Here is a 25,898-nt window from a genome sequence, read left to right on the forward strand (position 1 = left end):
CTGTCTACATTCTTCTATATATAGTCTATGCAGTTGCAGAACAGGATACATAAATTAAAGGGATCTATTCAACTTTAAAGTGCTTGAAGAATATCAAACTATGGCTGTTGCCCCAAAGAAGCATACTCTTCTCATGGCTTCTTTCTTGCTTTGCTTTCTCATAGTCACCGCTCAAGGTATAAATCCCATGTGTCCTTGTTATCTTCCTCTATTTGAAGGCAAAAGTAGTGTATTTGTAATAAAACTAAGAACTTGATTTTGCTCTTGCAGCAAGAAGCACGCCAAGGGAAAGTAGAGGAGTTGAGAAGGCAGATGAAAAAATGCTATCAACAACAAAAGAGGTGCCAACAAGTGAAGAATTGGAAATGATGGATTACAGTCCAGCTAGAAAGAAAACTCCAATTCATAACTAGCAAGAGTTGTGTGATGGAATCCATCAGATGAGTGCAGGCATATTATATCCTGTACTACTTAGTATGCAAGCTTATGCTTATAGATTCTGGCAGGTTAGAGGAAAGTCACAAAATTAGTTAGAAGAAAAGTAGAAGAGAAGAGATATATTTTGCATTAGGGTTTACAGATATGGTGAACTATGAAACTTTTCTTTGTGAAGAAGCTGACTGTATATGGCCTTACATCATTGTACATGAATTATGAGTGCTGTCAAAAGGGAGATTTCTGAAGTTTTTGGACACAACATGTTATTTATTTTAGATTTGTCATATCATGGAGTTTTTTTTTTTTTTTTCTATTTCTGGTCCACTTGAGTGGTGGTTCTTGATCTCCTTCTTCTTGAACCTCAAAAAAAGTAGTGAATTTTATAATCAAGCAGTATACATCAGACGGATATATTAGGTGATTATATATGTTAATTCTTGTGTCCCTTGCTCTATCAAATTAAGTTGAGGACAATGAATTGCCAGCTTCCTGGAAAGAATTCAGTTAGTTTATCTTTCATTCATATTTTGCAGATTTAATCAAGGTTCCAGATGGGGAGAGAGACTTTTTTTCTGATTAGGCATTGTAAAACAACTTGATTTTTTGGAAGATTAATATATATGGTCGTCTAGGAAATATGCCAATTTATGGAAGATTTGAAATTGGTGACAAGATAGCCAGAATTAAAATAAAGCTTTTTCTTTCATTTTTATCCTTAACTAATAGTGTGATTAAAGAATTCATCATTCGGGGATAAATTTGGATTGCTTAATTTTCTTTTACGACATTTATAGTGAAGGTACTTTTTCCAACTCTTCTACAAGTTCTAGAGATGGCATTAATGCTGAAATCAACTCTTATATTTGTAGAGAAAACCTATGTAGACAAATTTTTTAACTTGCTCCTAACTTTCTGCAGTTCATCAGGATGAATGTCATTAAGTATTTCTCTATGTCAAGCAATTCTCAGAGGTGGCATATTAATTAAACAGTGTAATTATGGTTACACGAGCAAGTTGAATTAGCACCTCAAAGAAAGTTTGGAACTCATTATACACCTTAATTATAATTGGCACAATCTTTCCTACACTAGAATACAATAGACTTTCCGTCAAATTGTAATTAAGATATATTTCAAGTGTTAGAATTTTGAAAAGATAAGATTAATTAGGAAAAGTACTGTATAAATATAAGAGAAGATAATAATTGTTAGTATGTGTATATACATGGCAGGTTAAATGAAGTTTATGTGTGTTAACGAGGCATAGGCACCCGTTAGAAAACTCTATTATAAATTGCAACACCTTTATTTATTTATTTTTTGGTACCCTAAATCTAGAAAGTGCAGTTCTAGATTAGCACAATTATGTTATATAGCCAAAAATACTTTGTTTCCATACTTGCAGCAAATGGTTGATATATAGTTGGCACTTTAATATATAAACTGATATAGTTTTATATGTTTCAGGTATTAATTACCAAAAAAAGGATATGATATTCAAACCAACATTTTACTGCCTATATATATATATATATATATATAGACACACACACATGTATATATAGAAACACACACATCCTTCCACTAGTTTTCAATTTTCTTGCCTGGTGGATATCATATTCCTGGGGCAGTGATAATTGGAATTTGGACATACCAAAGAAGTAGCTACCATCTTAGCTTCTGTCACAGTTTGGTGGCTCCCAAACTTATATTAATTTTTATAGCCAATTTGAACTAGACAACTAAAAAGTTGTTGTGGCTGCTTATGAATCTAACTAATTATTGATTTGCGCCAAATTTTTGAGGTCAAATTGGTAAGACAGAAAATTGAACTATAGACAGTATTAAATTAAAGAATAACCAAAAGTGCATATAATTATTAATTAGTTGCAGCATCTTTGTCTTAATTGTAAAGGACTATATCAGTAACCCGACCAAAGTCGACAGATAATGACCTTGATACTCAAATTGTCACAAATTGTCACAAATTGATAGTTGGGGTTTGATCCAAACAAGCACCATAATTGAATTGAGTAAACAATGAAAGAAGATTTGAAATGTTGAATTTTCTTGACTTGGACAAAAGACTCAATTCTCACATTCAAATTTCAACCTTAAGAAGTGATATTTTCCTTGTCCTTCTCATCCAACATATAAACGTAAAAACATGTGGTAGTTTGGACTTTGGAGGTTTTTAATGATTGATCTTGTTAATGTTTCTCAACCTTTCTTGACAATAATTACATGTCAAATGTTTCTTGGCAATGCAATATCGTTGACATCATTGACTTCTTTTTTTCCCTTGATTGGAAGAGTGGGAATGAATCGAAACAGTATGCTCCATATCTTAGATGTGTTAACACAAATTGATTCCAACATTGACAGGTGAGAGTACAGGACAACTTTCATCATCATGGCGTAGTCCTTTAGATTATTTTATCTTAATTTTGAATGACCTTTTTTTAAAATAAGAGGTTTTGAATCTAAAATATTTTTACTCTACGCAACTCGAAAAGTAGAATTTCAAATTTTAATAAAGTCGAGAGTTATGAATATAGGAGACAAATTCTCAAGTAGCGAAAAATCAATTAGATTGTTAGCATTGAAAAATCAATTAGATTTGGAGAATAAGTGGTCGAAACAGCAATATACGTATTCCCTAATTAATGATAAATTGCTTATATAGTGAGTTCTTTTTTTATATATAAAACGAAAGCCAGTTTATTTGATAAAGCAATCTGCACTAATGTCAGATAATACATAAAGTATGTCACAGATATATTTAATATGAAAAATCATTAGATTTAATAAAATTACAAAATATAAAAGATTACACTGTGAATTATCAGATTTGACCAATTGCAGGAGCTACTCCATAGATATTTGTACATGTCTATTCCCTTAAATCTATATATAAGATTTGAAAAAACTACTTAGATCTGAGAAAAAAATAACATAATTAAACAAAGCTCCCATTGAAATAGCTTAGAAGAGAAGAAAACACTAGAGACAAAACTCTCACTAGTATAGCTTAGAAAAGCTTTATGTTCACTTATATAGAGGAGAGGACCGATGGTAGAGAGAAAAGAAGCCTAAGCAGAGCTCACTTGTACGGCGAATGCTAATTGACTTCCTACATTGTTAGATTCGGCATTGTAGAATTCTAGACATAACTCTAAGGATTCTTGATTAGGTGAAAAAATCTATCTCTTTTGGCTTAAAACTTTGCTTGAACCTCAGATGAACCTGCATCTTTTTCCTTTTCTTCTTTATTAATTTGAACATCAATCAATCACTTCACAAACTGAATGAGGAGTATAATTCTTAAAGAAAGCAATTAAATCATAGCTTAATCCTGTCGTTCGGTGGGAAAGTTAGCGTTTCACTCCCTAATAGGATAATTTAAGGCCATCCATTTAGCATCTAATATTTAAGGGCCAACTTAATATAATATTACTAGTTTATTAAACCTAAGGCCCTGTTTGGAAGTGCAAGTTTTTAGCAAGTTTGTTTCATACAAGTTTTTTAACAACTTTTACTACAGGAACCCCAAAAAATTTCACAAAGTTTTTTACCTACACACCTCAAAATACCCAAAACACACAAAAAAAAATTCCCTCCCCTTTTTCTTCTACTTCCTCACCCACTCCAACCCACCACCACCTCCACCACCACCTCCGTCACCCACTCCAACACACCACCATCTCCTATCCCACCTCCCATTTTTCTTCTTCTTCCTCCGTCACCACCACCTTCGTCACCACCACCTCCGTCACCACCTCTTCCAGTGCCCAGCAAGAACAATTAGGCCCCCCATGAATGGAGGTAGCAGAAGTGGAAGGAACACCGCCGGCGACTTTGCCGGTGTCGCAGAAGTGGAAGGAACATTGGCACCGGCGGATGGAACCTCTGCAGTGGCTGGAATTGGAGAACTCGCCGGAATTGGAGAATTTTTTCCCTCTCCCCCTCTTCCTCCCCTGCCATCATCCTCTCGCCTTTTTTTTTTCTCTCTACGTCCGGCGCAGAGGGGGGTGGCGCAGAGAGGGGCGGCGAGGGGAGAGGGGGAAGGGGCAGAGGGGGACGGCGGGAAGAGGGGGAAGGAAGGGGAGAGAGAGGCGGCGGGGTGATGGGGAAGGGGCAGAGGGGGGCTGCGGGGGGGGGGGAAGGCGGGGGAGAGAGAGGCGGCGGGGGGAGAGAGGGAAGGCGGGGGGAGGGGGAAGGGGCAGAGGGGTGCTGCGGGGGGAGGGGGAAGGCGGGGGAGAGGGAGGCGGCGAGGGGAGGGGGAAGGGGCAGGGAGGGGGACGGCGGGGCAGAGGGGGGCGGCGGGGGAGAGAGGGAAGGCGGGGGGAGGGGGAAGGGGCGGGGGGAGGGGGAAGGGGCAGAGGGGTGCTGCGGGGGGAGGGGGACGGCGGGGCAGAGGGGGGCGGCGGGCGAGAGGGGGAAGGCGGGGCAGAGGGCGGCGAGAGGTGGAGTTGCAGCTGGGTGTAGCGGGGAAGAAGAAGAAGAAGAAGAAGAAGAAGAAAAAGAGAGGAAAGAAAAGAAAAAGAAAAGAAAGAAAAAGAAAAAGAAAAAGAAAGAGAAAAAAAAAAGAAAAGGAAAAAAAAAAGAAAAAGAAAAAGTTTTTCACCTTACAAAAACTTCTACAAAATTTTTCACCTTATAAAAATTTCTACAAAATTTTTTTAAAAACTTCTACAGTGCACTACAGTAAAGTTTTAGACAAACTTCCAAAAAACTCAGGTTCCAAACAGGCCATAAGTCTCAATCACCATACTCAGAATAATGAATTGAAAATTAACAAAAAGACACTAACAGTGCGTACACCATCACAGTTGAATGTCTGATATACATGCAAAATTTAATTTAAATGATGTGTCATACATTTAATAGTGAAAGTATATACACTATCATTATATAGAAAATTAATCCAAAATATACAACGGAAAAGTGAGAGAATCGTGTATAAGCCACCCAAGCTCTTTTCTCATATGCCAAACATAGCTTTTTGTTTTTCTTTTCTGGACAAAGACAGCTTTTATTGCTGCCATGTTTATAGTACAAATTGAAACAATAACCCTATGATGAAAGAAAACAAAATATACCCTCTATATTTGTATCTAGGTGGTAAAGATAAATTTCAAGGAAAAATGGTGTCGAAGAATCAACTCAAGAGTCCTCTCCTGTACAAAGTACTATGCTAAGTGAGATTAACATAAGAAATGCCATATCTTGCTTCTGTAAGAGCTGTCAAATGATCCCTTGTCAGCAATCATCTGTGTACTTGTTCAGGTCTTTAAAAGATTTTAGGACAGAATGGCTTTATTGAAGAAGTTGATGATCGAGGTAACTCTGATCATAATAAATGGTAACCAGAAACAACAGCAGCACCATTTCTTGAAGTAGTCAGTTTTCAGTGGATTTTCTCATAGAACAACAAACTAGCCTCTGCTTCCAGAACATCCTTCTCTGAGACACCATGCACTTCAGAATCCGAGATGCAAAACCATCGTGCATGAGTCGGTTCTAAGAGCGCAATTGGATCTTCATCACAAGTCTCAGCTTTGACTCTTCTGTAAACAGTGTAATGACCGCTTCCAACTTTTCCAAAGTGCTGGACGACTGAAACTAGCCTGTAGGTATGATCTTTGGAAGATGTAGAAGTGGAAGGTCCATCTACCTGCACCAAGAAGAAAATAAAAAAACTGCATGATGCACCTAGCTGCTTAGAAATGAAGATGTATATTTGATTCAGAAAGAAATGTCCATGTAAATGACTTTAAACACCAAAGATGGGAAAAACGATGCAGTGCTGAATTCAGAGGTAAGGTTAAACTCACAGCAGCTGTGACCACCATAAAATAAATCATGGGTTGAGGAGATGTGATCAGTAATTGTGGGGGAGAATGAAAGCCAGATGACTATGAGCTACTTAGCATAATCCAGAAAAATTTGACTACTTGAATCTCAGTTCAAACAACAACTGGATACATAAAGGCTGTTCTCCAATTTCAAAGTAGCATTTAGATAGAAATGCAATCTGCCTGTGCAGAGGAAAAATATCAGCTTCTCTAAACTTCACTGTTTTGTCTCATGAAAGCTATGACCATTATGCTTTTCATATCTTTAACACCTGTACCACCAGGCAGTTGTCTTTCCTGTGTCTTCCACAAAAAAATTTTGCTTGATTATTGGCACAAGTGCTATTTGTAACACAATAAACATTCCATGGGGAAGAATTCCAGAGTTTAAACATAATAAACTTTGCATGGGGAAGAATTCCAGAGTTTATAACAAGGAGAACCATAATAATACCAAGTAACTAAAGAATTCCATATGAATGCAGATATATTCTTGTGGACTTATTCAGATAAGTCAGCACATTAAACAGAATACAAGATAAAAAAAAAATTATAGACCTTGAGCAGAAAATAAAATTTCTCAATCGTTAAATGAATGAAACAACTTGCAATTACAAAATATGACTGAAAACAAGGACAAATATTTTGAGTTTTCAGTAGTTGCTTTTCAAATGTAATGGATCTTCAGGTAGAACTCAATGCAACTGAAAATATTTTGATGTGGCAAATCACTGGTTACATATAACAAGGTGTGGAAAGTACTAGACTTGTTATCTCTAAGCTAACCTTGTCATTAGAATGAATAGGCCTAAAGTTCATCATGAAGTCCACAGAGCTTCCATTCCCAGGCATTTTTGGCCAAGTTTTGATCCCATGAACATTTTTTGGCGGGTCATATACAGTTTGTTCGTGATCTGGATTCTCTGCTTCCAAAGGAAATTTATTTGCTGTCTCCCCATTGCAATTTATCAGACCTGTAGCATTTTCCATGGTTGGTTGCATTGGACAAGGGAAGGGTGGCTGACATTTGGACAGTACTTGCCCTCTTTGCAAATTTTCTTCCAAGCTCTTTATTACTAATCCCCTCTTCATAAAAGGTGAGAGGTCCAAAATCAATGGAAATGAGATGTGACCCTAGAATTACCATAACGCAGTTACAATAGCCATTAGTAGACTACCCAGAGATATGCATTAGTTTTTTCTGCAAAACCAATAAAAACCTAGTCTAGAACAAAATTTCACAAACAAAAATGATCATAATTAAGATCTGGTGCAAGGAAATAGCTCTAAAAAATCATGGTACACATACGCAAGGGGAAAATCATGAAATCTATTTTTTTATGTGCAAAATATGATGGATGGAGTTAGACACTTCACAACCAAGACAATAAAGTTCCTTGGCAAAGAATACCAGAGAACTAGAGAACTTGTGTAAAATTAACCAAAAAGAATACCTGAATTTTGACTAGTTCTCCAAAAAGATTCACAGAAGCACGTTGCAGGTGAACACACAGAATCTGCACATGAAAGACCAAACTGGTAAGGATGCAGAGAAGTGAAACTTTTTTAGTAGATTTAGTTAAAGAGAAACTGACAATTACAAGAGATCAAAAGCCAATGCCATGGATATATTGTGCTTAAATTTGAAAATACCAATGTACATAATGCGCAATGTATTATTCCTGACTATTACCTAATTTAGCAGCTTTGATATTCATATGCCTTCCATACTTTTGTTTAGCACATAGTGTACTTTGAAAGACCATGAAGACGGTAGTGGCGATACCTGTGGGCTACGTGCTATACTCAGCTGCTTGAAGCTTCTTGAGTAGCTGTTCGACCAGGGTAATAGTCTAAGAGAACAGAGACTTTTACAGTCACATGAATCATCCTGACTACAGAGTATCAGCTTTTCAATATCTGTCTGAGAAGAAAGCTTGCCTAAGTTACATAGTTAAAATCTCCATAAAATGCATGATTTAAGAGTGAAAAGGTTAACAAGAAAATCAGTATCTGTTCATGTGAAAAAGCTGAGTACTGAAAAATACTTTTACATAGACATGACTTCCAGTGTCACAAGCAGCATCTACATTAGCACTTGCAGACTTGATTCGCTTTCTTTAATAACTTACAATGCAAAATACCTTATTTTCACGTGTCAAGGATAGGTACTTAATAGCAGCATTATGCCAGCAGTGACTGCAGAAGTAATTATCAAGTCGTTCAGAAACAAAGAACTGGCTCAGGCAACTCTCCAAGGAGCATCCGGTCATCTGTAAGTTTGTGGGAAAAAAAAGGGCCAGCATGATGACACCAAATAGAGGATCCAGAAGAATTTACAGCAAAACACTATGTATTTTACAAACTTACAATTGTACCACCACTACTGAGCACCGGCGAGAGGTGTAAGCTATGAAATAATTGGAAATCCAGAGAGATCTACAGAGTACGCAAAATGTTTATGCTATAAGTAAAATTAGGTTTATTACAAAGCATGTAGGAAAGGAAACTGATAAGAAATTAGAGGAACTACAAGTTTGATTCAAATAAGAAAAAAGAAGAAACCCATATTCATCTTTAAACAATGAATAGACAGGAGAAAACAAATATGATGCAGTTCTTTCTTTTCAGCTCCTCATATGTTCAAAATAAATCCAATTCCAATTGTAAGATAAACACATGCACTTAAGTTTGGACAGCTGCTTGAAAGCAGTGACCATTAAAGATTAGTAGCAGTATCAAAATGAGAAATAGTGTCACAAGTACCATTCAACCTGAAACGAACAACTCTGACAGGTCAAGATGCTACCAAGGATCCCATCAAAAGGTCCAAGGAAACTACGCCGCCATCTTTGCTGTTCAGATTCCCTTAGCCTCTTTCTTGGAGCAAGAATTCTGGAATTATCGAGTACAGTTGCATCAGCCAAGGAGCTGGGCCTGTGAACATAAGATTCTGACAATTCTTCCCTCAAAGAAGAGAGAAGATGAAAGAATGCTTCCTCTGCATCCTACACATAGAACAGCTTGACCATTAAGCTGATAAAAAGTAACCCTAGCACAACCTATTCCAGTGCTGATTATTAAAATGTCCACCTGCTGGCTAGTTAAGCTGAAACTTGGCATGTAATTCTCCATAGCAACCATCACCTTTCGTGGACTTCGTACAGATCTCACATATTGAACCATACATAGTTCTGCAGGATACAATTAAACACATAAACTTGCCATGAAAAACCGAAAAAACAACCACTATTAATGAGACCCACAGGGTAAGCTGAAAGCTGCTTATAATTTAACACATCCGAGTTGCAGAAATACTCTCTCTATTAATTTATTCACTACTTGGTGCTGATGTTGCTATATCTTAAACCAGTGCAGATTTGAGGATTACAGGATAAAATTACATCAGATTACCTCAGGTACAAAACAATGAAGGACTTAAACATTAAGTTGCCACAAAATGCAAATTCCCTTATGGCTAGACATGACTCTTCCCAATGTGACAAAACAGCCATTTGAGTGCAATTTCTGGCATGAATAAAGAATCATATCCTTAGCTAGTTAGACTAGAAAATTGTGGCAATTTTCTGGCCTGCCCAATAACAAATCGTATTCATGATTTGCAGCAAGACGGATCATAAAGCACTCGTTAACAACCATTTATTATTATTAAAATAACTTTCAGAGCATTCCTTCAATGAAATCTATACAAAGCAATTAAGCAAGACCATCTGAGTTCATATCCAATTATTAATTGCCATAAGTAGTCATTGTCCAAAGGCATAAATGGGCAGGCATGCTCATTCATTTAGCATGGAATTACCCAAATTCAAAGCAATTTCCATTTATACACAAGTTCTACACAAACCTTCCAGCAGGGATGTCACGGCAGCAGTAAGAGGCAATGCTTTAGCACTCTCTTCTACTGATGGAAACTTATAGTCCTCAAAGACGATATCGAGGAATCTTTGAAAACTCGAACAACTAGCCAAAGCCTACGAATAAAGGTAAGCATAAGACGAAATACTCAAAAAAAAAAAAAAGTGTGCTAGAGCTCTCAATATATATTCCAACTTAATACAAACAACATGCAATCTTTAATAACTTAGCAGATGAAAAACCAACGATATATTTGAAACAAGAAGGAACCAACACAAAATTCCAAAAGCATTCAATAAGCTCAAAAACAAACAACCCAATGAGGTGTATATTAATTATAAAAAGACAATTATAAATTTGATCTATCTGAAGAATAGATTAAATAAATCTTAATCAAAGACTTTGAAATCCGAATTTATGTAAGAAGTAGATGACCATGGTAGGCCAAAGCAAATAAAGTTCCCAACTTTACTACAAGTCGGCATAAAATTAGCTCAGAAACAAACATCCATTGAGGTAAAGCCACAAAAAATAAAATAGAATAAAAACAAGAGCCATGTCATGAATTTGAATATACCTGCAAAACAACATTCAAGAAACAATTGTTTCCAAGGTTTTGCAATCCGGGCACAACCCAATTTTTGTCAGAACTAACAAGTCCATCAGATGATGACCATGGTAGACCAAAGTTGACAAAGCTTCCAACTTTACCATCTTTGACAGCCAAGATCAAGCCAGTAGCACCCAAAAGGCTTGCAGCCACTGATATGTGAAGCCCGGTTGGTGAACTCCAGTTCACTTGGGGCAAAAATTTGGCTCCAAATTTCAATTTTTCTACAAGGGACTGAATATCTATTCTTCCTTGAATTTTCATGGCTCATAGACAAAAATTACCTATCCCAATTCTCAAGTACTTCTGTATCTCTTCGTCGGTACTATGGGGAATCTATCGCGCCTTCGTTGGCACTCGTTCTTTCCATTATTTACCAATTGCCCCAAAAATATGGGAATTGGCAATTTGACTGCTTTTTTAACCTTTTGCAATTTGACTGCTATGGTGCTGTATTATATGGTTCATGCTAATTTGAAGCTCTAAATTATACACTTGTTTTTTCCAGTTCTAATAAAGTTCTTTATAATTTTGCTTTTTTTATGAGAGTGTGTAATTTAAAATTTTTTATGCTAATTTTTTCAATATGTCAACTAATAATTGCCACCTTCACACTTGATCTTATGTTACTCTACTAAATTATCGGTTACGAACTTAACATCAAGTTAGTAGGAACAATAATCTTACAGTAAATTTTTAGGTTTGTAGCAATTGTTCCTTGCAATAATAACTTATAATTGTCAAAAAGAAAGGAAAAAAAACTATATCATTCATTAGAAATGTATATGCTTTTTTTTTAACGTTGTAAATAGGGTTTGGCAATTGTATCCTGGTTGAATTGTATAAGTTGATGCTTAATTTAAATGCTTGGTTTGTGATATATAAAGTGTGATGTTCTTTTTTATAATAACTTATAATTGTCAAAAAGAAAGGAAAAAAAACTATATCATTCATTAGAAATGTATATGTTTTTTTTTTAACGTTGTAAATAGGGTTTGGCAATTGTATCCTGGTTGAATTGTATAAATTGATGCTTAATTTAAATGCTTGGTTTGTGATATATAAAGTGTGATGTTCTTTTTATATTTCATAAAGAATTCTCACTTATGAGGATCTGTGCATATAGTTTGTGATTCAAATGGTATGCATTATAAAAGAGATGCAAATTAATATATGTTCATGTTGTTTTCTTACAATTGAGATTATCTATTCATATTACAGAAACATAACTGTTTGTTTGTGGTGTAATCTGGATTTTACATTTATACCCTAATGAAACTGCATAATTGACTTTTTTTGTTAGTTAGGTTAATTATTTATATATATTTTACATTTTGTAACCCAATGAAAATGCACGACAAATTTTGTATGGGTTAGGTTAAATTTTTTTTTTAACAACCTTAAGGTCATCAACATAGTTTCAAGTATTAAATTTTCAAAAATATAAACACTTCAATTTTTTCTTTAAAAAATATTAGATATATATATTGTTAGTAATATGAGAAAATTTAAATTAAGTATAAGTAAAATGTTCAATTACATGGAGTAATATATTACAAAGATCAGGGTTAGTTATGACAATTAATAACGTTAAATAAATTAAAGGACGTTTTCACAAGGAGAAGGTATAATTTTACAAAACTCTATTTTTTGGAAAATTGGCATGAATTAGTTAGATTTGCAAATTGTCTTATAGTTTTCCTATTCTAATAACAAAAGACACCCATAAAATTGAGTTAAATGAATTTTCTTCCCTCAATGTCCTAAAATACCTATTTGTTATTTGAAAAACTATATATCATCTACTCTCTTTCTCTCTCTTTTTCTACCCCCTGTAAGTCTTCTCCTTTAGCAATGCCTCAATAAGCCAATGGCCTAAATCTAAAATTTTTTGTAATTAATAATATTAACAATCACCATATAATAATATTGATTCAAATTTCTTTTTTTAGTGTTCTTGATTTATTTTGCAGTACCAGTGGAGGTAAGTGTAATTATCGAAATATATAGGTACCTGTACTGACAATAATTATCAAAGTACCCTAGGAAATATTTTGGTCCTCATGAAATAATTTGGGCCCTTGGGAGGAGGGCTACAACACGAAGTTTAAACCCCAAGCACAGCAACCGAGTTCACTCTGGGCCCAATCAGAGACCCTGAAGAGTCCAGATTGTTCCGGAACTGTAATCCATATCTCAGCCGTCCATTTTCCGTAAAACCCTAAACCCATTCCGGAACCAATATAAACCCTAGACTCCTTTTCTTCTATATAACTATCCCAAAACCCTGTCGTTGCCTTCATTGGTAGCTCTCGCCAAGTCCGCCGCAGAATTACTTCCGATTCATTTCTGAGCTCGTTCTTTTCTGATGATTTCTGGTTCTGGATTGAATTCTACTCCGGTAGCTTGATTTGTTCGTTGGTTTTTTAGTTTTTCCGTTGAAAGGTTGAAAATTTTGATGGTGTTTTTGCTAATTTTACTCCGCGGAATCAGCATCTCCAATTCACTTGCGAGATTTTTTTTTCTGGTCTCATTAGTGGTTGGATCTGGATCTAATTCTACTCTGGTAGCTTGAGTTTTTTAGTTTCTGATGCTTTTTGATTGAAAAGTTGAAAACTTTGATTGTATTCTGCTATTCCGATTTCATTGTTTTTTATTAGATTTTTTGCACGAATTTCTCGTTATTTATAAAATTTCTAGGTGTCTAAGATGACACAAAAAGGCTCGAGAGCTTTCGCCTACGCCAGGCTTGAAAGCTTATGCTGCCTTTTTATTCTAATTTCTATCTGAGGCACCCCCTCCATACCTCCATTATTACAACTTTTTTTCAAAAAACTTTAACGTGTAAGGATAAATGCTACAGGCATGTATGTTTATTTGTTTAGGAGGGACTATTAACGTTGGCCCTTTAGCATTGGATTGAATTATTGCTTCAGGGATTTAGAAGTTCCTGATATGCAATTTCATCCATCCAATCACTTTGTCAGCAATACCATATGTTTTGCTGGTCATTCAAGGATGGAATACCAAAACTATTGGTTCTGTTTTTGTTTTGGATATGTTTTGCTAAATTGGAAATTAGCAATGATGACAAATGCAAGGGCTTGTTTCTCAAAACATTCGCAGTGGCCGCCTAAGAGCTTTCGCCTTCGCCGGGCTTGAGAGCTTATGCTGCTTCTATCCTTCCTTGGATGTCTGAGCGTTTACTCTTTCTTCGTTCTTTCTTTTCTAATTCTTGGCTTTTTTTCCTTTTCTGTTCCTTGGCTTAAGTTTTGAAGTCTGTTCTTGTTTCTGGTTTAGGATAGGATCAATGATTCGAGTTTCAGTTGTATGAGTTATAACATTTGGTTTATGATGACAAATCCAAAGGCTTGTTTCTCAAAACATTCGCAGTGGCCGCCTAAGAGCTTTCGCCTTCGCCAGGCTTGAGAGCTTGTGCTGCTTTTATCCTTCCTTGGATGTCTGAAACATTTATTTATCATCATTCAGTGTGTTTCTTGTGCTGTGGTATGTTCAAGATGTACACCTTCTGTTGGAGAAGGTTAGAAGATTACTTTGGGCTTGTCAGTTGCCAATTAGGCTTTAAGGTCTTTATTTGGACCATGTTGCAGTTTTAAATTTGTAGTGATGCTTGTTTCAACCATTGTTGAGCTAACACCGAGAATTGTGTTGTAGAATTATGTCCCTCTGTTAGCAACGACAGTGAATTTTAATTGATTATGAAGTTGCATTTAGGACATGGGTGTGAGTTTGCAGTAGCTATCAACTACTAAATTGGTTACATTCCTGTAGGGGCTTTGGATTTTGGGACTTTTGATGTCTGCCCCTTTTGCATCAATTTGAGTTGCTTTTGGGATGAACAAGTCCCCTATATACAATTATTCATCCTATACGTAATCTGCACTTCTTTTGATGTTTCACTGATTATGCAGTGATGGAACAATTTTTTTAGCTCTTGGAATGTGACTGTGTTTCTCGCATGATATGTTTGGTCACCATCTTTGTGTTATGTTTCTTTAGTTGTTTCTTGATGCCTCGTCCCAATTTTTATTTTGTCATCTAGTTAGCATACTTTTGTATTGTTGCAGTTATTAATTTTTGGTTAATGATGACAAATGCAAGGGCTTGTTTCTCAAAACATTCGCAGTGGCCGCCTAAGAGCTTTCGCCTTTGCCGGGCTTGAGAGCTTATGCTGCTTCTATCCTTCCTTGGATGTCTGAAGCAATCTCCTACTATTGCTTTGAATTGATCTTGTTTAATTTTGTTTGTTCTTTTATTTGATTTATTCTTTTTGCCCTGCAGTTACTTGATAGATGGAACATTGCATGGTTTTATCTGATTAGGTAATTTATCTGTTGTGTTTTTGCTTGCCTGTTTTCTCTTTCTTAAATATTGATGTACAAGTCCTTGAGAGATTTTTTTGCTTCACGCGAGCAAGTTGGTTGAAGAGAGGCCCACTTACAGTGTGTCAGTGGATAGGATAGATAATTTTTACTTTGTACTTTCATTAATTTTGGTCCTCTGAATTAGGGTTTCAAGATAGGATGAATTAGTTGCCTATGAAATTGCAACCTTTGCGTGTTTAGGACTATGAAACATGGAAGAACTATTATCTGGGACTTTCAACGTCTGCCCCTTTGGCATGTATCTGGGTTGCTTTTGGGATGAACAGGTCCCTTACATCCAATCATCATTCATCCTATACTTAATCTGCATTGCTGGTATATGTTTTGCTGATTATACGGGGATGAAACAAAATTTTCCTTCTTGGTGTTGTACTTTTTTGTTGCTTGGGACTATTCTTTTTTCTAATTGTTGTTAGGGATTTAATGCTGTTGAGAACTTTGAAAACTTATAAACGAGAAATGGGAAAAGCGAATTCTGTTTGCTTCCTGATGTTTATTTGATAGTGGCTCTTTAATGACGATTCTTTGTATTGGGGCGAGCTGCTGTTGTGCTTGTAAAACCCACGAGTTTTTCAATAATCGTCAGACATAAAGCACTTGTTTTTGTGGTTGAGGCTTCTAATGAAGAATCCCACTGTGATGAGTTGCGTTCTCATATCCTATCGCCTTGTGTAGCAGAGTCTCTGCTATGACCTCTTGGGATTGGCCATGAGAAATACATTCAACACACACACACACCGACACATTTATTACAGGTTTATCAAAGTTCAAAGAGAAAATATGCCTATGATGAGATCTATACCAAAAATACCATCTTTCGGGACTGAATGGCTTGTTAATAGCCTTGCTGTCATTCTGCAATTCTGAGGCATTCTATCTTATTGATAGCCCTTTAATTCACGTATTTGATTAGATTATCCCATTATCTCAACGGCCTGACCATTTTTGCTTTGAAAACTTTGTTGCAAAACTTTGTTGGTTAGTAAAGAATTTAAGATCAAATATTTTTCTATACCTGTAGTGATTCCACTACAGCTAATTTAGTGCTTATGGACGGTCCGGTGCTGTTTAGTTTTTGCACAACAGCACTTAACATAATCATAAGCTACATTTAGTTTGGCCACCTTTTCTTTGAAGCCTCTTTCTCAATTTAACCTAGAAGAGGCTATCCTGTAGTGGCTGATATCTCATATGTAAATTATGAAAATGTACATGGATTAATACTGTTCATTCAATGTGCTGAATATGGGTTCTGCTTTCAGTTTGTGATAATTCTATGATTTCGAATTGCAGGTCTTTGATTTTGCTGTGAAGGATATTTTAGTTTATTGTTTTGCCCCCATTCACCTGATGATTTGACAGGTTCAAGTAAATCATCTGGAGAACCGACCCACACAAAAGCTACAAGCGTGTATTACATCAATTTAGATATAGTACTATTGGTGTCATTATATCAAGCGATCAAGACCCAATAGATCTTAGAAAATATTTCTGCCAAATGTATATTCTATCATCCAAGAAATTGAGTGATTCCTTCTTTCTTCTAACTTTGAAATGAAAGTATCGATAGATACTGTCAAGGGGCGAGTGGATGTCCTTCAGGCTGTTCCTACCAGTTAGAAGGTTTAGGGTTTAATGGATGCATAATGTGTCAGGATTGTATCTGTAAATCGCAGTATTGAATCAACTTTGATGTACTGTGTTGATTTAATTTTGAGTTTGACAGAGTAATAGTGGTACCAAATTTGCCTGGATCTTTCTATGCATTGTGCTGTATTTTGTTTTCTTCTCCTGGTCGTATCGATCACATTAAGAGCATTTCCATTATAGATCAATTATTTTTTTCGTAGTCAATTAGAGGATTCGACAAAGATGTAGTACACATAATTGAAGGAACCCTGAATACGGGTTTTACTGTTTCATTTTCCAATGGTTATATATTCGTCCAGAGATTTGTTCTATTGAAGCTCAATATGCTCGCAAGAAGCTGAGAAGGTTAATTGAACTGTTTCAGGGACTTGTGAATGTCTTGCCCTTGAGCGTGAAATCAATTGCTCGAGGGAATAAAAGGAGTCCCTTACATGAAGATCCATCCCTTTGCTTGGTCAGCAATCCTTCTTGACATTATGCTTTGTTGACCACTCAGGGATGGAACAATTCCTGGTTCTTCTTTCCTTTTTCCCTCTCCTGTATTGGATATGTATGCTTTCAACTTTTATGTTCACTTTTGATGGGTTAGTTTTCATAATCGTCAACAATGGAAGCCCATTAATATATAATTTGTTTCTGGAGAAATTTCGCTTTGGCCAATTAATAATAGCTTTCAATTTTTGCTGGATAATTTGAGCAATTCAATCATGGTAACTTATTAGGGCTTTTGATTATTCTTTTTTCATCCAAATTTGCATGTCACACTAGAAATTGGATACCATATGCAAATAAATAATGATTCAAAATAGTCCAAAAAGTGTACCATAGAGAATTTATGCAAGGGAAGAAGTGGCTACTTGCAAGAAACAAGAGAGTTTTTGTGCAGATTTTCTTGCTTATTTGGGAGCCACAAAAAAAAAGAAGGAAAAAAAGATTTGTTGGAGCTTTGGCTCCCAACTTCCTAGTAATTTTGGAAGAATATGTGTTAGCAGATTTTAGTGGCATGTCTATTCAGTGCCTTGATTTGGCTTCTGAATTCTGCTCTCCCGATGCGTGCCCCAAAAAAAAAACGCATATGAAAGAATTAGCTAGATATGGATAATTTTGGAAACGTCAAGTGAATGCTACGTAATTGATTAATGGTACTGTATAAATTTTTTTTTTGAGAACATGTAGCAATATCAAAAAAGTATTTATTGTCAATTTCAAAAAAATGAAGAAGAAGCTGTCATTTATTTAATACCAAGTACAAAAAGAAAATGGTTTAAAAAAACACTTTTCAATGTCAGTAATGTGTTGAATTTTTCATCTCAACTCATTTTTGGCTATTTAATTTACCACTTGGAAAAAAATTTGGTAATAACCAATTTTAGATCAATTAGGCATCTGAATTCTCATTTCATGTGTAGAATTTGTGTTAAATCCCAATAAACTATAGAAAGAGCAATTCTTTCTGAATAAATCATGTCTTCTTTGGATCATAAAATTTCCCCACATTAGAGAGAGAGAGTAAGATCTCTTAGCCCTATCATTTTTTTTACATCAAATGTGAGATTCACAAAATTTTGTTCTATAGTTACACGTTGTGTAAAGTGAATTATATCGTATGTAGCTAAGTTACTTCTTGTACAAAATACATAAAATCGATTCGAACGATTTCTCCGTTAACTGTTTCTGTCTCAAATCCTAATCTTATCAATATGAACTCATTCAATCCTATAGATGAGAATTCAGTAAAAAAAAAAAAAAAAAAAACAGTTTAGATGATTAGTAAGGAAAATGAATAAAAGTTTTAAAGGTTAAAAAAAAATCTTCACTTTTGAATTTTCAGAGCGTATCATTGCAACGGCGAACAACCTTCAAAATGAAGAAATGATGTTCATCTTTTGACCCCATAAATATGAAAGAAAGAAAAATAAATAAATAAAGCAAAAGCAAAAGTGAGCAAAGAAAAGAAAAGCCACTCGATGACACAAATACGGAGCATGCAAGAGCAAGACCAATAGCCATCATGAAATCCACAGCACTTGAACCCACATTCCGCCATCCTGACGCGAATTTTCATGCAAGAATAAGGTCAGCAAAACCAAAAAGCCAAAACAACCGAATTCCCAAATCCTAAATAAAGCTAAGCATTCTCCTTCTGGAGTAAACAGTTGTCAAACAAATTCATTCCTCATGGCCCAGCCAGTGTACAAGGTTTGGAAAGGAAGAAACGTAAGTAATATAAAATTTTTGTTTTTTTTTTAATTTTGATGTTTTTAATATAATGTGATTGTCATTTGCTTATATGCGTTGTGATTAAATCACCAAAATATGATCTGGGGTTGTGCTATTTTTGAGGTTTTGATTTTTTGGTCGATTTATTGGTGAATTTTTGTTTGTTTCTAAGTAGCTTTTAGTTTTTGTAATTTGGAGTTAAGAGTGAACGTCTGTTTTTGTTTTTTGCGTGAAGTCCATTCTTTTATGCTAGTACAGTTTGCTGCTCAAAGAGATGAATGATCTAGCTAATGTTATCTGAATTGTGCTTTAAATTAGGATTAGGCTTCATATGGTTAAATGAAAGATAAGATTTATTTGCAGCAGGTTGAAAAGCTGGGAGAGGCTTTTCTTCAGTTGAGTTACTACGTGAATGAAATTAACTTAGGGATTAGTTCTCATTGTAGTGTACCTTTAAGGATCAAAAGGTGATATGTCACTCGAATAGGGATCAAAATCAGAGATCTCGAAGATAGGGAGTACATAATCAATTTATGGTATCAGAAATTTTCATCGTTCGTCTGTTCATTGGGTTTCAATAGGAGAGGGGTAACTTATGGATGAAGGGGTCTATTCTAGAATTTGATTGAGAAGATCATTTGTTTATGAAGCAGAAAGGTTAAGGTTTTTTGTTATACAAAGTAGGTGCTTTTTCCTCAACCACTTAACAAGAGGGCAAGGGCATACTAGCTAAGAAGTTAGAGGAAAAGACTGATTCACAGAAAGGGCTCTCTGATGCAAAGGATGGAATGCTTCTTGTTTCGGGAACTGGAAAATCTGAATTGCATATCTTGATTCTTTATGAATAAATAAGGAGATATCACAAGCCTCAATGTGTTGTTTTATCTCAAAATCTTTGAAAAAACATTATTTAGGTTCAATTTCAACTGTATTGCCAACTGTTTATTAAGAATTTAGTTGCAGTAACTCAGCAAAGTTTTAGCTGGGTAATTGATTTTTCTTCCTAAAAACCTCTTGTTGCTGGATTGTCTCTCTCTTTCTAGATTGTTCCTTTGTTTTTTAATTTGTTTTAACCCTTTTTGTCCATCTATTTGCTTCTTAAGTTAAATCAAGGTGGATAATAAGTTGGCTAAGGTCTCTTTCACTCTTTGCCTTATAGTGTGCATGCAGCTGGGGTGGAAAACTACTGTCTTTTTCTTTTTCCTCCCCAGTTGTGGCTCCTATTTTCCATTTCTGTTTTCCATTGACAGTGAATCTATGTTTTTCTACCCACTCTGATTTCCATTCCTTTAAGACATGCTTTGGAACATCATAGACATATGTATGTGCATTATGTGTCTCTTTAAGGGTATTATTGAGATCTGGATCACCTTATTTCATTGATGAACTGTTGTCTTGAAATATAGTTTAATTATATGTGTTTAAGGCTACTAGTTGGAATGCTGTCAAGCCAAATTGACAAGGCCCAGAATGACATAGTTGAGCTTATAGAATTGTTCCTTGGTTTACTTACCAAGGAATGGTTGGATTCTTTTGGGTAATGCCTCTTTATAAGCTGTCAAAAAGAAAATGAAACAGAACGTATTCAGGTGTACCAAATTCACCAACCAAGAAAAGGAAGAATCAATTCAACCAAGCTTTGTCCAAGCTACTCATTGGCGACTCTTTTTTCTCCAATTTTGCTTGGTTAGAGAAAAGAGAAAGGAATACAAAAAACAACAAAGGACAATGAGGTTGTTACCTTTTTATTTCTAGTAACTGACAGATAGAATTGTTGAATAAACAAAGATTCTAACATTATTCTTTCTTTCTTTGCTATCATATATATCCAAATTAAATTTACAGCAGATTGATCAATTTTACGTCTTAAATTCAAGATTTCTTTTTTTTGTTTGTGGTGCAGAAATTCTTACTCAATGGGAGGCTGGTATTTGGGCCAGATGCTAGCTCATTGATTGTCACCTTATTGCTTATTCTTGTCCCTGTTGTGATTTTCTGTGCATTTGTAGCAAGGAATCTCATTCATGAATTTCCAACAGAGAATGCAGGATATGCAGTGTTTGTGGCGGCAGTTGTATTCACTGTCTATGTCAGTTCTATTTATCTCATTTTGCATTGCATTTCATTATTTTCACTACAGTTAGATGTGCTGTTCCATTCTTTTTCTCTCACTTGATGTTTGAACTCTTCAAGAGTTCAGCTTTTACTCCTATCCGTTCCTTTCTGTAAGATACCTTAGAAAGAGGTAATCAGTGGAAACCTGATATGGTAAACGGAGATTGTACAGACTATCAGTTCCAAATTTAAACAAGTATGCACTGTTAGAAGTTTCAGTTGAGCTGTCCTAGTTTTTTAATTTCCAGCTGTAGATTTTAAGTGGCTTCAGCTCCCTTTCTATACATGATGGTTTTTAGCTTACTTTTCCTGCTCAAGTACTCAGTAGCTGAGACAGACAGAGACACACACACACACACACACAAAAGAAAAAAGGACATAGATGGAGATTACAGCATTGTTAACTTAACATGTCTTTATTGAGTGACATTCCATGATATTTCCAAGGTCTTTAAATGCATAACGCATTCTGATCTTGTGTGTGCTTGCATATTGGATGCTTGCTATGTACACACAAGCACATGCGCATAGAATGGGACCTGGGGGTAAAATAGTGAAAAGTAAAGTGGTGGAAAGAAGAATTGGACATTCTAAATGAAGGAAAAGATGAGATAATTATTTGTAATGGTTTTTCTTGCAAAGCTTGAAGTTTTTTCTTGCTTAGCTTGAAGTTTTGGTGTTGTTTGATTCTTTGTCCTTTTGTGTTAATGCTGTTAGTGGTTGTAACAGGTGTTGCTGCTTCTACTTTTAACCTCAGCATGTGATCCTGGCATTGTTCCTCGTAGCCCTCATCCTCTAGAGGATTTGTCTGGCTATGATTCTTCTGCTTCTGTTGAAGTTGGTGGGAGACAAAGCTTGCAGTTACCTCGCACCAAAGAGGTCTTTGTTAATGGTCTGCCTGTCAGAGTCAAATATTGTGAAACATGCATGATTTATCGTCCTCCAAGGTGCTCTCATTGCTCGGTGTGTGATAATTGCGTGGAGAAATTTGATCATCATTGCCCTTGGGTGGGACAGTGTATTGGAAAGGTTTGTTGTTCTTGCATAGTTTTCTGCCCTATGCCTTTTTCTGATTGTTCCTCTCGCATTTGCTCCTTAGCTATTGTTGCATGGTCTTCTTAATCTTGCCTTGAAATTAAAACTCCACTAGCGCTGTGGTTGTTTTTAGTTTAGTTGCATTCTTTTTCTGAGCAATGTATCAGGACGCAAGGTGAAGCACCACAGAATATTGGGGTGTAAGGAAGTGGATAAAGTCTTAGTCCGGGAAAATCTGTTGCTTATGTTGGAGATTAAATAAAGCTTGTAGTAGATGTGAAACGTGAAATTAATGATGGAATTTTTTCCCCAGATTATGCAATTGAAAAGTTTTCTGATAGTGAACTTCTATTTTTTCTGGTACAGCGCAACTATCGTTGCTTCTTTCTCTTCATATCTTCCTCGGCACTTTTGTGCATCTTTGTCTTCTCAATGTCAGCTTTGTACATGAAATTTCTCATGGATGGCAATGGCACTGCTTGGGAGGCTGTGAAACAATCACCGGCATCAGTTGTGTTGATGGCCTATTGCTTTGTCTTGTTTTGGTTTGTTGGGGGCCTCACAAGCTTCCATTTATATCTCATAGCCACAAATCAGGTGAATTGGGTCTTCCTTCTCTTTGTATGACTACATATTTGTTTGTTGCACGGGTCCATGGTAATTAACTAATTATTGTTATATATAAAACCTGAGAAAAAGTTTTATCCATCTTGGATCAGTTTGATATTATCAAAATCAAGTTTGGTCAATTTGATTACAAGAAATCAATAAAGATTCTGAAGTCTAGACCTGGGAAATATAACCTATTTTCTACTCTGTTAGTTTAATGCATCAAGCTGGACTATTTCATCTTTAGTCTACACCTGCTTGATGCAAAAGCTGCTTCTTCAGATTGCCTCTCTTTTGCACCTTAATGTTGTTTATTGTCTTCATGTATGATAGCATTCCCAAGTTCTTTATTTGGTTTCACTCCGTGTTCTTTCTTTTATTTGGTTTCACTCTGAGTTCTTTCTTTTACTGGGGTACAATCATGGGATGTCTTTGCCTTGCCAAATTAGATGTTACAGAGTCGCTTTTCTGTTGGAAAGTTTGCATCTTAACTCGACATCTAATATTCTCCCTCATTTTATGTTTTCCTGGAGTAACTAGATGCTTTGATAAGGTTCAAAAGTTGTGGAAAATCTTATTCAATTATTTAACGTCATACTATTGTTGAAGAAAGAAATGCCTCAAACATGAATGTCACTACAAGTTAGCAGACCAAGTGAAGAGAGTAGAAGCTAATTTCAATGTCTGTATGACCATTAAGCTTAACTTGGCTATTTTGTCATTATTTTCTGTCCACATAACCTTCTCAATTTTGTCTGATAATCTATGATATCTGCAGACCACGTACGAGTTGTTTCGGTATAAAGCAGAGAATAGGATCAATGTTTATGACCGCGGCTGTGCAAACAATTATGGCCAAGTATTCTGCGCGAAAAATGAATCTTCAAGAATTAATTTTCGTGCATATGAAACTGAGGAGGCATCGAAGCCTCCCTGTGCTTTAATCCAGGGATTGCTAGTCGGCGATACTGATGAGGGCAGACGAGAGAAGGTAGAAGATAATCTTGAGATGGGTAATGATCTTTTGAAGATATCCCAATGTCCTGATACTGAAGAAGTCACTGATGTTCGAAGTAGAGCGACTGACAGCCAACCTCAGCAACTTTCTGAAGTTGACTATGCATTGGGGTTAGAATCACATGTTTCCTCATCTAAATTTGATAGACATCATTCTAACATGCGTAGGAAGAATGAGAGAAGATGAAAAACAGGGGATGAGAAAGGATTACGAATCCAATTCCTTGTCTTCTGATGGACTTTTGAGCCTTGAAAGCATGATTTTCAGCATATGTTGGATGAAGCTGGATGGGGGATTTTTGGATATTGATGCGGTCACATGTACAAAGGATGGTTATAGTCTCTTGAAATGTTCATTCGAAACAGCATTCATCGTCTTATCATTCATCATATTCATCCCTTTTTGCACCTTGGCCATCCAATTTTCTGAGGCTTCTAAACCTGATGGTTCATAGATTAAAATTTAAATGACACTGGACAGGTTTTGCTTGTAGAAGTTTTTGCCCCTTGAACAAAATATACACTTCCAATGCCCGAGTTATAACATCACCGTCGTCATTCTTTAATCGGGATTTTACCAGTTGAAAAGATAGATTAATCTCTCACTTATCAATTTAAAGTACCTTGTTATAAAATATATCAACCAAAAAAAAAAGAAAAAAGAATATGATTCTAAATAGGCCGCAGCCCATGTTGGTTCAGTATGGGAAAACGAAATGCAAAACCTAACATCGTAAAGAAGAAAGGAGTTTTGGCAGAAATATTTTCTCTATATTTCACTCACCAATATTACAATGGTACGAGACCAATATATAGACTAACAATAGAGTAAAATACAATGAATTTAGATTATCTTTAAAATAGTAACTATCATTAATTTGATATACTTCAAAAACAAAAACAATTTCAACAACCCAATATCCAACAAGTAATAACTCACTACAACATTCCCCCTCAATATCCAATAACTAACAACTCATTACAATATTCTCCTTCAATTTGGCGCATAGATGTCATGCATGCCCAACTTATCAAGTGAGTTATAGAAACTTTTAGCTAGCATAGCTTTTTATGAGTATATTGGCCAATTGATTTTCAGATTTCACGAATGGGACCGCATTACATTATATTCAAGATTTTGTTTGATAAAGTTCCGATCCACTTCAATGTGTTTGGTGCGATTATATTCAATGAAATTATAATTGATATTGATAGCTACTCTGTTATCATAAAATAGATTCATTTCTGACTTTAGAGAAAGACCGATACCAGTTATCAATCTCTTAAGTCACAGAAGTTCACACATATCCTTAGTCATTCCTCTGAACTTGACCTTCACACTAGAAAATGCCTCCTCGTTTTGTCTCTTATTCATTTAAATAACTAAAATGTTCTCGATAAAGGTGAAGTATCCTCAAGTCGATTTTCAATCGACAATATGTCCCGCCCAATCGGCATCAATGTAACCATCAATACCGAGATGATTGTTCTTGAAAATAAAAAAATCTTTCTCAGATGAACCCTTTAAATATCGAAAGATACATAAGTTCAGTGATTAATCTTTGATAACTTTCTCTATCAGTCGGCTTTTAATTTCGATATTTTTCAAATCTATGGTTCTCGATAATCAGGGTGTCAACAGGTTTACAATCTAGCAATCCAACTTTTGCCAATAGATCAAATACACACTTTCATTGCCGTATTTGGATCTTGCCACTTCTTTGCATAAAAAGTTTTTAAACTGAAAATTTTTCATGTCGAATTCAACTGATAGTTTGACCTGTAACTTAGAAATTTTCTCAACATCATCACACGTGATAATCACATCATTGACATGAATAATCAGTACTATCACCTTTCCAAACCAATGTTTTAAGAATAAAATGTGGTTGGCATTACGCTTTTAAAAAATCATATTTTTTTTAGGATTTTGAATTAATAAATTATTGAGTATTTGTTTGTGTGTTTATTCTCCTACTCTTTCCATATATTGTTTTTATATGTGTTAGAATTGCTTCCGCTGTGTGTGTATTTTTTTATGCCAAGAATTAGGCCAATATC

The 25,898-nt window shown here is 35.5% G+C and overlaps 2 protein-coding genes, 1 long non-coding RNA gene and 8 other non-coding genes across 14 annotated transcripts; 10 read left to right on the forward strand and 1 right to left on the reverse strand.

Annotated features, from left to right (window-relative positions):
- Nucleotides 1–5,386: 5,386 nt before the first annotated feature.
- LOC113700990 (ubiquitin carboxyl-terminal hydrolase 27) lies at nt 5,387–11,185 on the reverse strand. 3 transcript variants are annotated; one of them, XM_027221420.2, is made up of 10 exons: nt 10,753–11,184; nt 10,165–10,291; nt 9,390–9,490; nt 9,071–9,304; nt 8,667–8,735; nt 8,441–8,569; nt 8,083–8,220; nt 7,751–7,813; nt 7,083–7,430; nt 5,387–6,115 (listed from the first exon to the last, which is right to left on the reverse strand). In XM_027221420.2, the coding sequence occupies exons 1-10, from the start codon at nt 11,047–11,049 to the stop codon at nt 5,849–5,851; spliced, it is 1,773 nt and encodes a 590-aa protein (XP_027077221.1). In that variant the 5' UTR covers nt 11,050–11,184; the 3' UTR covers nt 5,387–5,848. The 3 variants fall into 3 exon arrangements, with proteins under 3 accessions (XP_027077221.1, XP_071915771.1, XP_071915770.1); XM_072059670.1 differs by lacking the exon at nt 7,083–7,430 and having other exon boundaries at nt 10,753–11,185; XM_072059669.1 differs by lacking the exon at nt 8,667–8,735.
- A 1,711-nt stretch (nt 11,186–12,896) lies between these two features.
- On the forward strand, nt 12,897–16,947 carry LOC113702119 (uncharacterized). Its single transcript, XR_003451060.2, has 2 exons — nt 12,897–14,326; nt 15,088–16,947. It is a non-coding gene; the product is annotated as an uncharacterized lncRNA (long non-coding RNA).
- LOC113702523 (small nucleolar RNA snoR99) lies at nt 13,713–13,814 on the forward strand. Its single transcript, XR_003451167.1, has one exon. It is a non-coding gene; the product is annotated as a small nucleolar RNA snoR99 (small nucleolar RNA).
- Nucleotides 13,865–13,988, forward strand: LOC113702538 (small nucleolar RNA SNORD14). Its single transcript, XR_003451182.2, has one exon. It is a non-coding gene; the product is annotated as a small nucleolar RNA SNORD14 (small nucleolar RNA).
- On the forward strand, nt 14,132–14,255 carry LOC113702515 (small nucleolar RNA SNORD14). Its single transcript, XR_003451160.2, has one exon. It is a non-coding gene; the product is annotated as a small nucleolar RNA SNORD14 (small nucleolar RNA).
- LOC113702525 (small nucleolar RNA snoR99) lies at nt 14,630–14,730 on the forward strand. The gene has a single exon (XR_003451169.2). It is a non-coding gene; the product is annotated as a small nucleolar RNA snoR99 (small nucleolar RNA).
- LOC113702527 (small nucleolar RNA SNORD14) lies at nt 14,886–15,009 on the forward strand. The gene has a single exon (XR_003451171.2). It is a non-coding gene; the product is annotated as a small nucleolar RNA SNORD14 (small nucleolar RNA).
- On the forward strand, nt 15,439–15,543 carry LOC113702524 (small nucleolar RNA snoR99). Its single transcript, XR_003451168.2, has one exon. It is a non-coding gene; the product is annotated as a small nucleolar RNA snoR99 (small nucleolar RNA).
- Nucleotides 15,972–16,063, forward strand: LOC113702554 (small nucleolar RNA SNORD96 family). Its single transcript, XR_003451192.2, has one exon. It is a non-coding gene; the product is annotated as a small nucleolar RNA SNORD96 family (small nucleolar RNA).
- A 295-nt stretch (nt 16,948–17,242) lies between the features above and the next one.
- On the forward strand, nt 17,243–17,350 carry LOC140012366 (small nucleolar RNA snoR99). Its single transcript, XR_011819548.1, has one exon. It is a non-coding gene; the product is annotated as a small nucleolar RNA snoR99 (small nucleolar RNA).
- Nucleotides 17,351–18,786: 1,436 nt separating this feature from the next.
- Nucleotides 18,787–24,254, forward strand: LOC113701183 (protein S-acyltransferase 8-like). Of its 2 annotated transcripts, XM_027221710.2 has the most exons (5): nt 18,788–19,058; nt 20,965–21,150; nt 21,906–22,205; nt 22,578–22,808; nt 23,599–24,254. In XM_027221710.2, exons 1-5 carry the CDS (start codon nt 19,020–19,022, stop codon nt 24,022–24,024), a joined length of 1,182 nt encoding a protein of 393 aa, XP_027077511.1. In that variant the 5' UTR covers nt 18,788–19,019; the 3' UTR covers nt 24,025–24,254. The 2 variants fall into 2 exon arrangements, with proteins under 2 accessions (XP_027077512.1, XP_027077511.1); XM_027221711.2 differs by lacking the exon at nt 20,965–21,150 and having other exon boundaries at nt 18,787–19,058.
- Nucleotides 24,255–25,898: the final 1,644 nt, after the last annotated feature.

This window comes from Coffea arabica, chromosome 7e (genome assembly GCF_036785885.1).
Source record: "Coffea arabica cultivar ET-39 chromosome 7e, Coffea Arabica ET-39 HiFi, whole genome shotgun sequence".
NCBI lineage: Eukaryota > Viridiplantae > Streptophyta > Magnoliopsida > Gentianales > Rubiaceae > Coffea > Coffea arabica.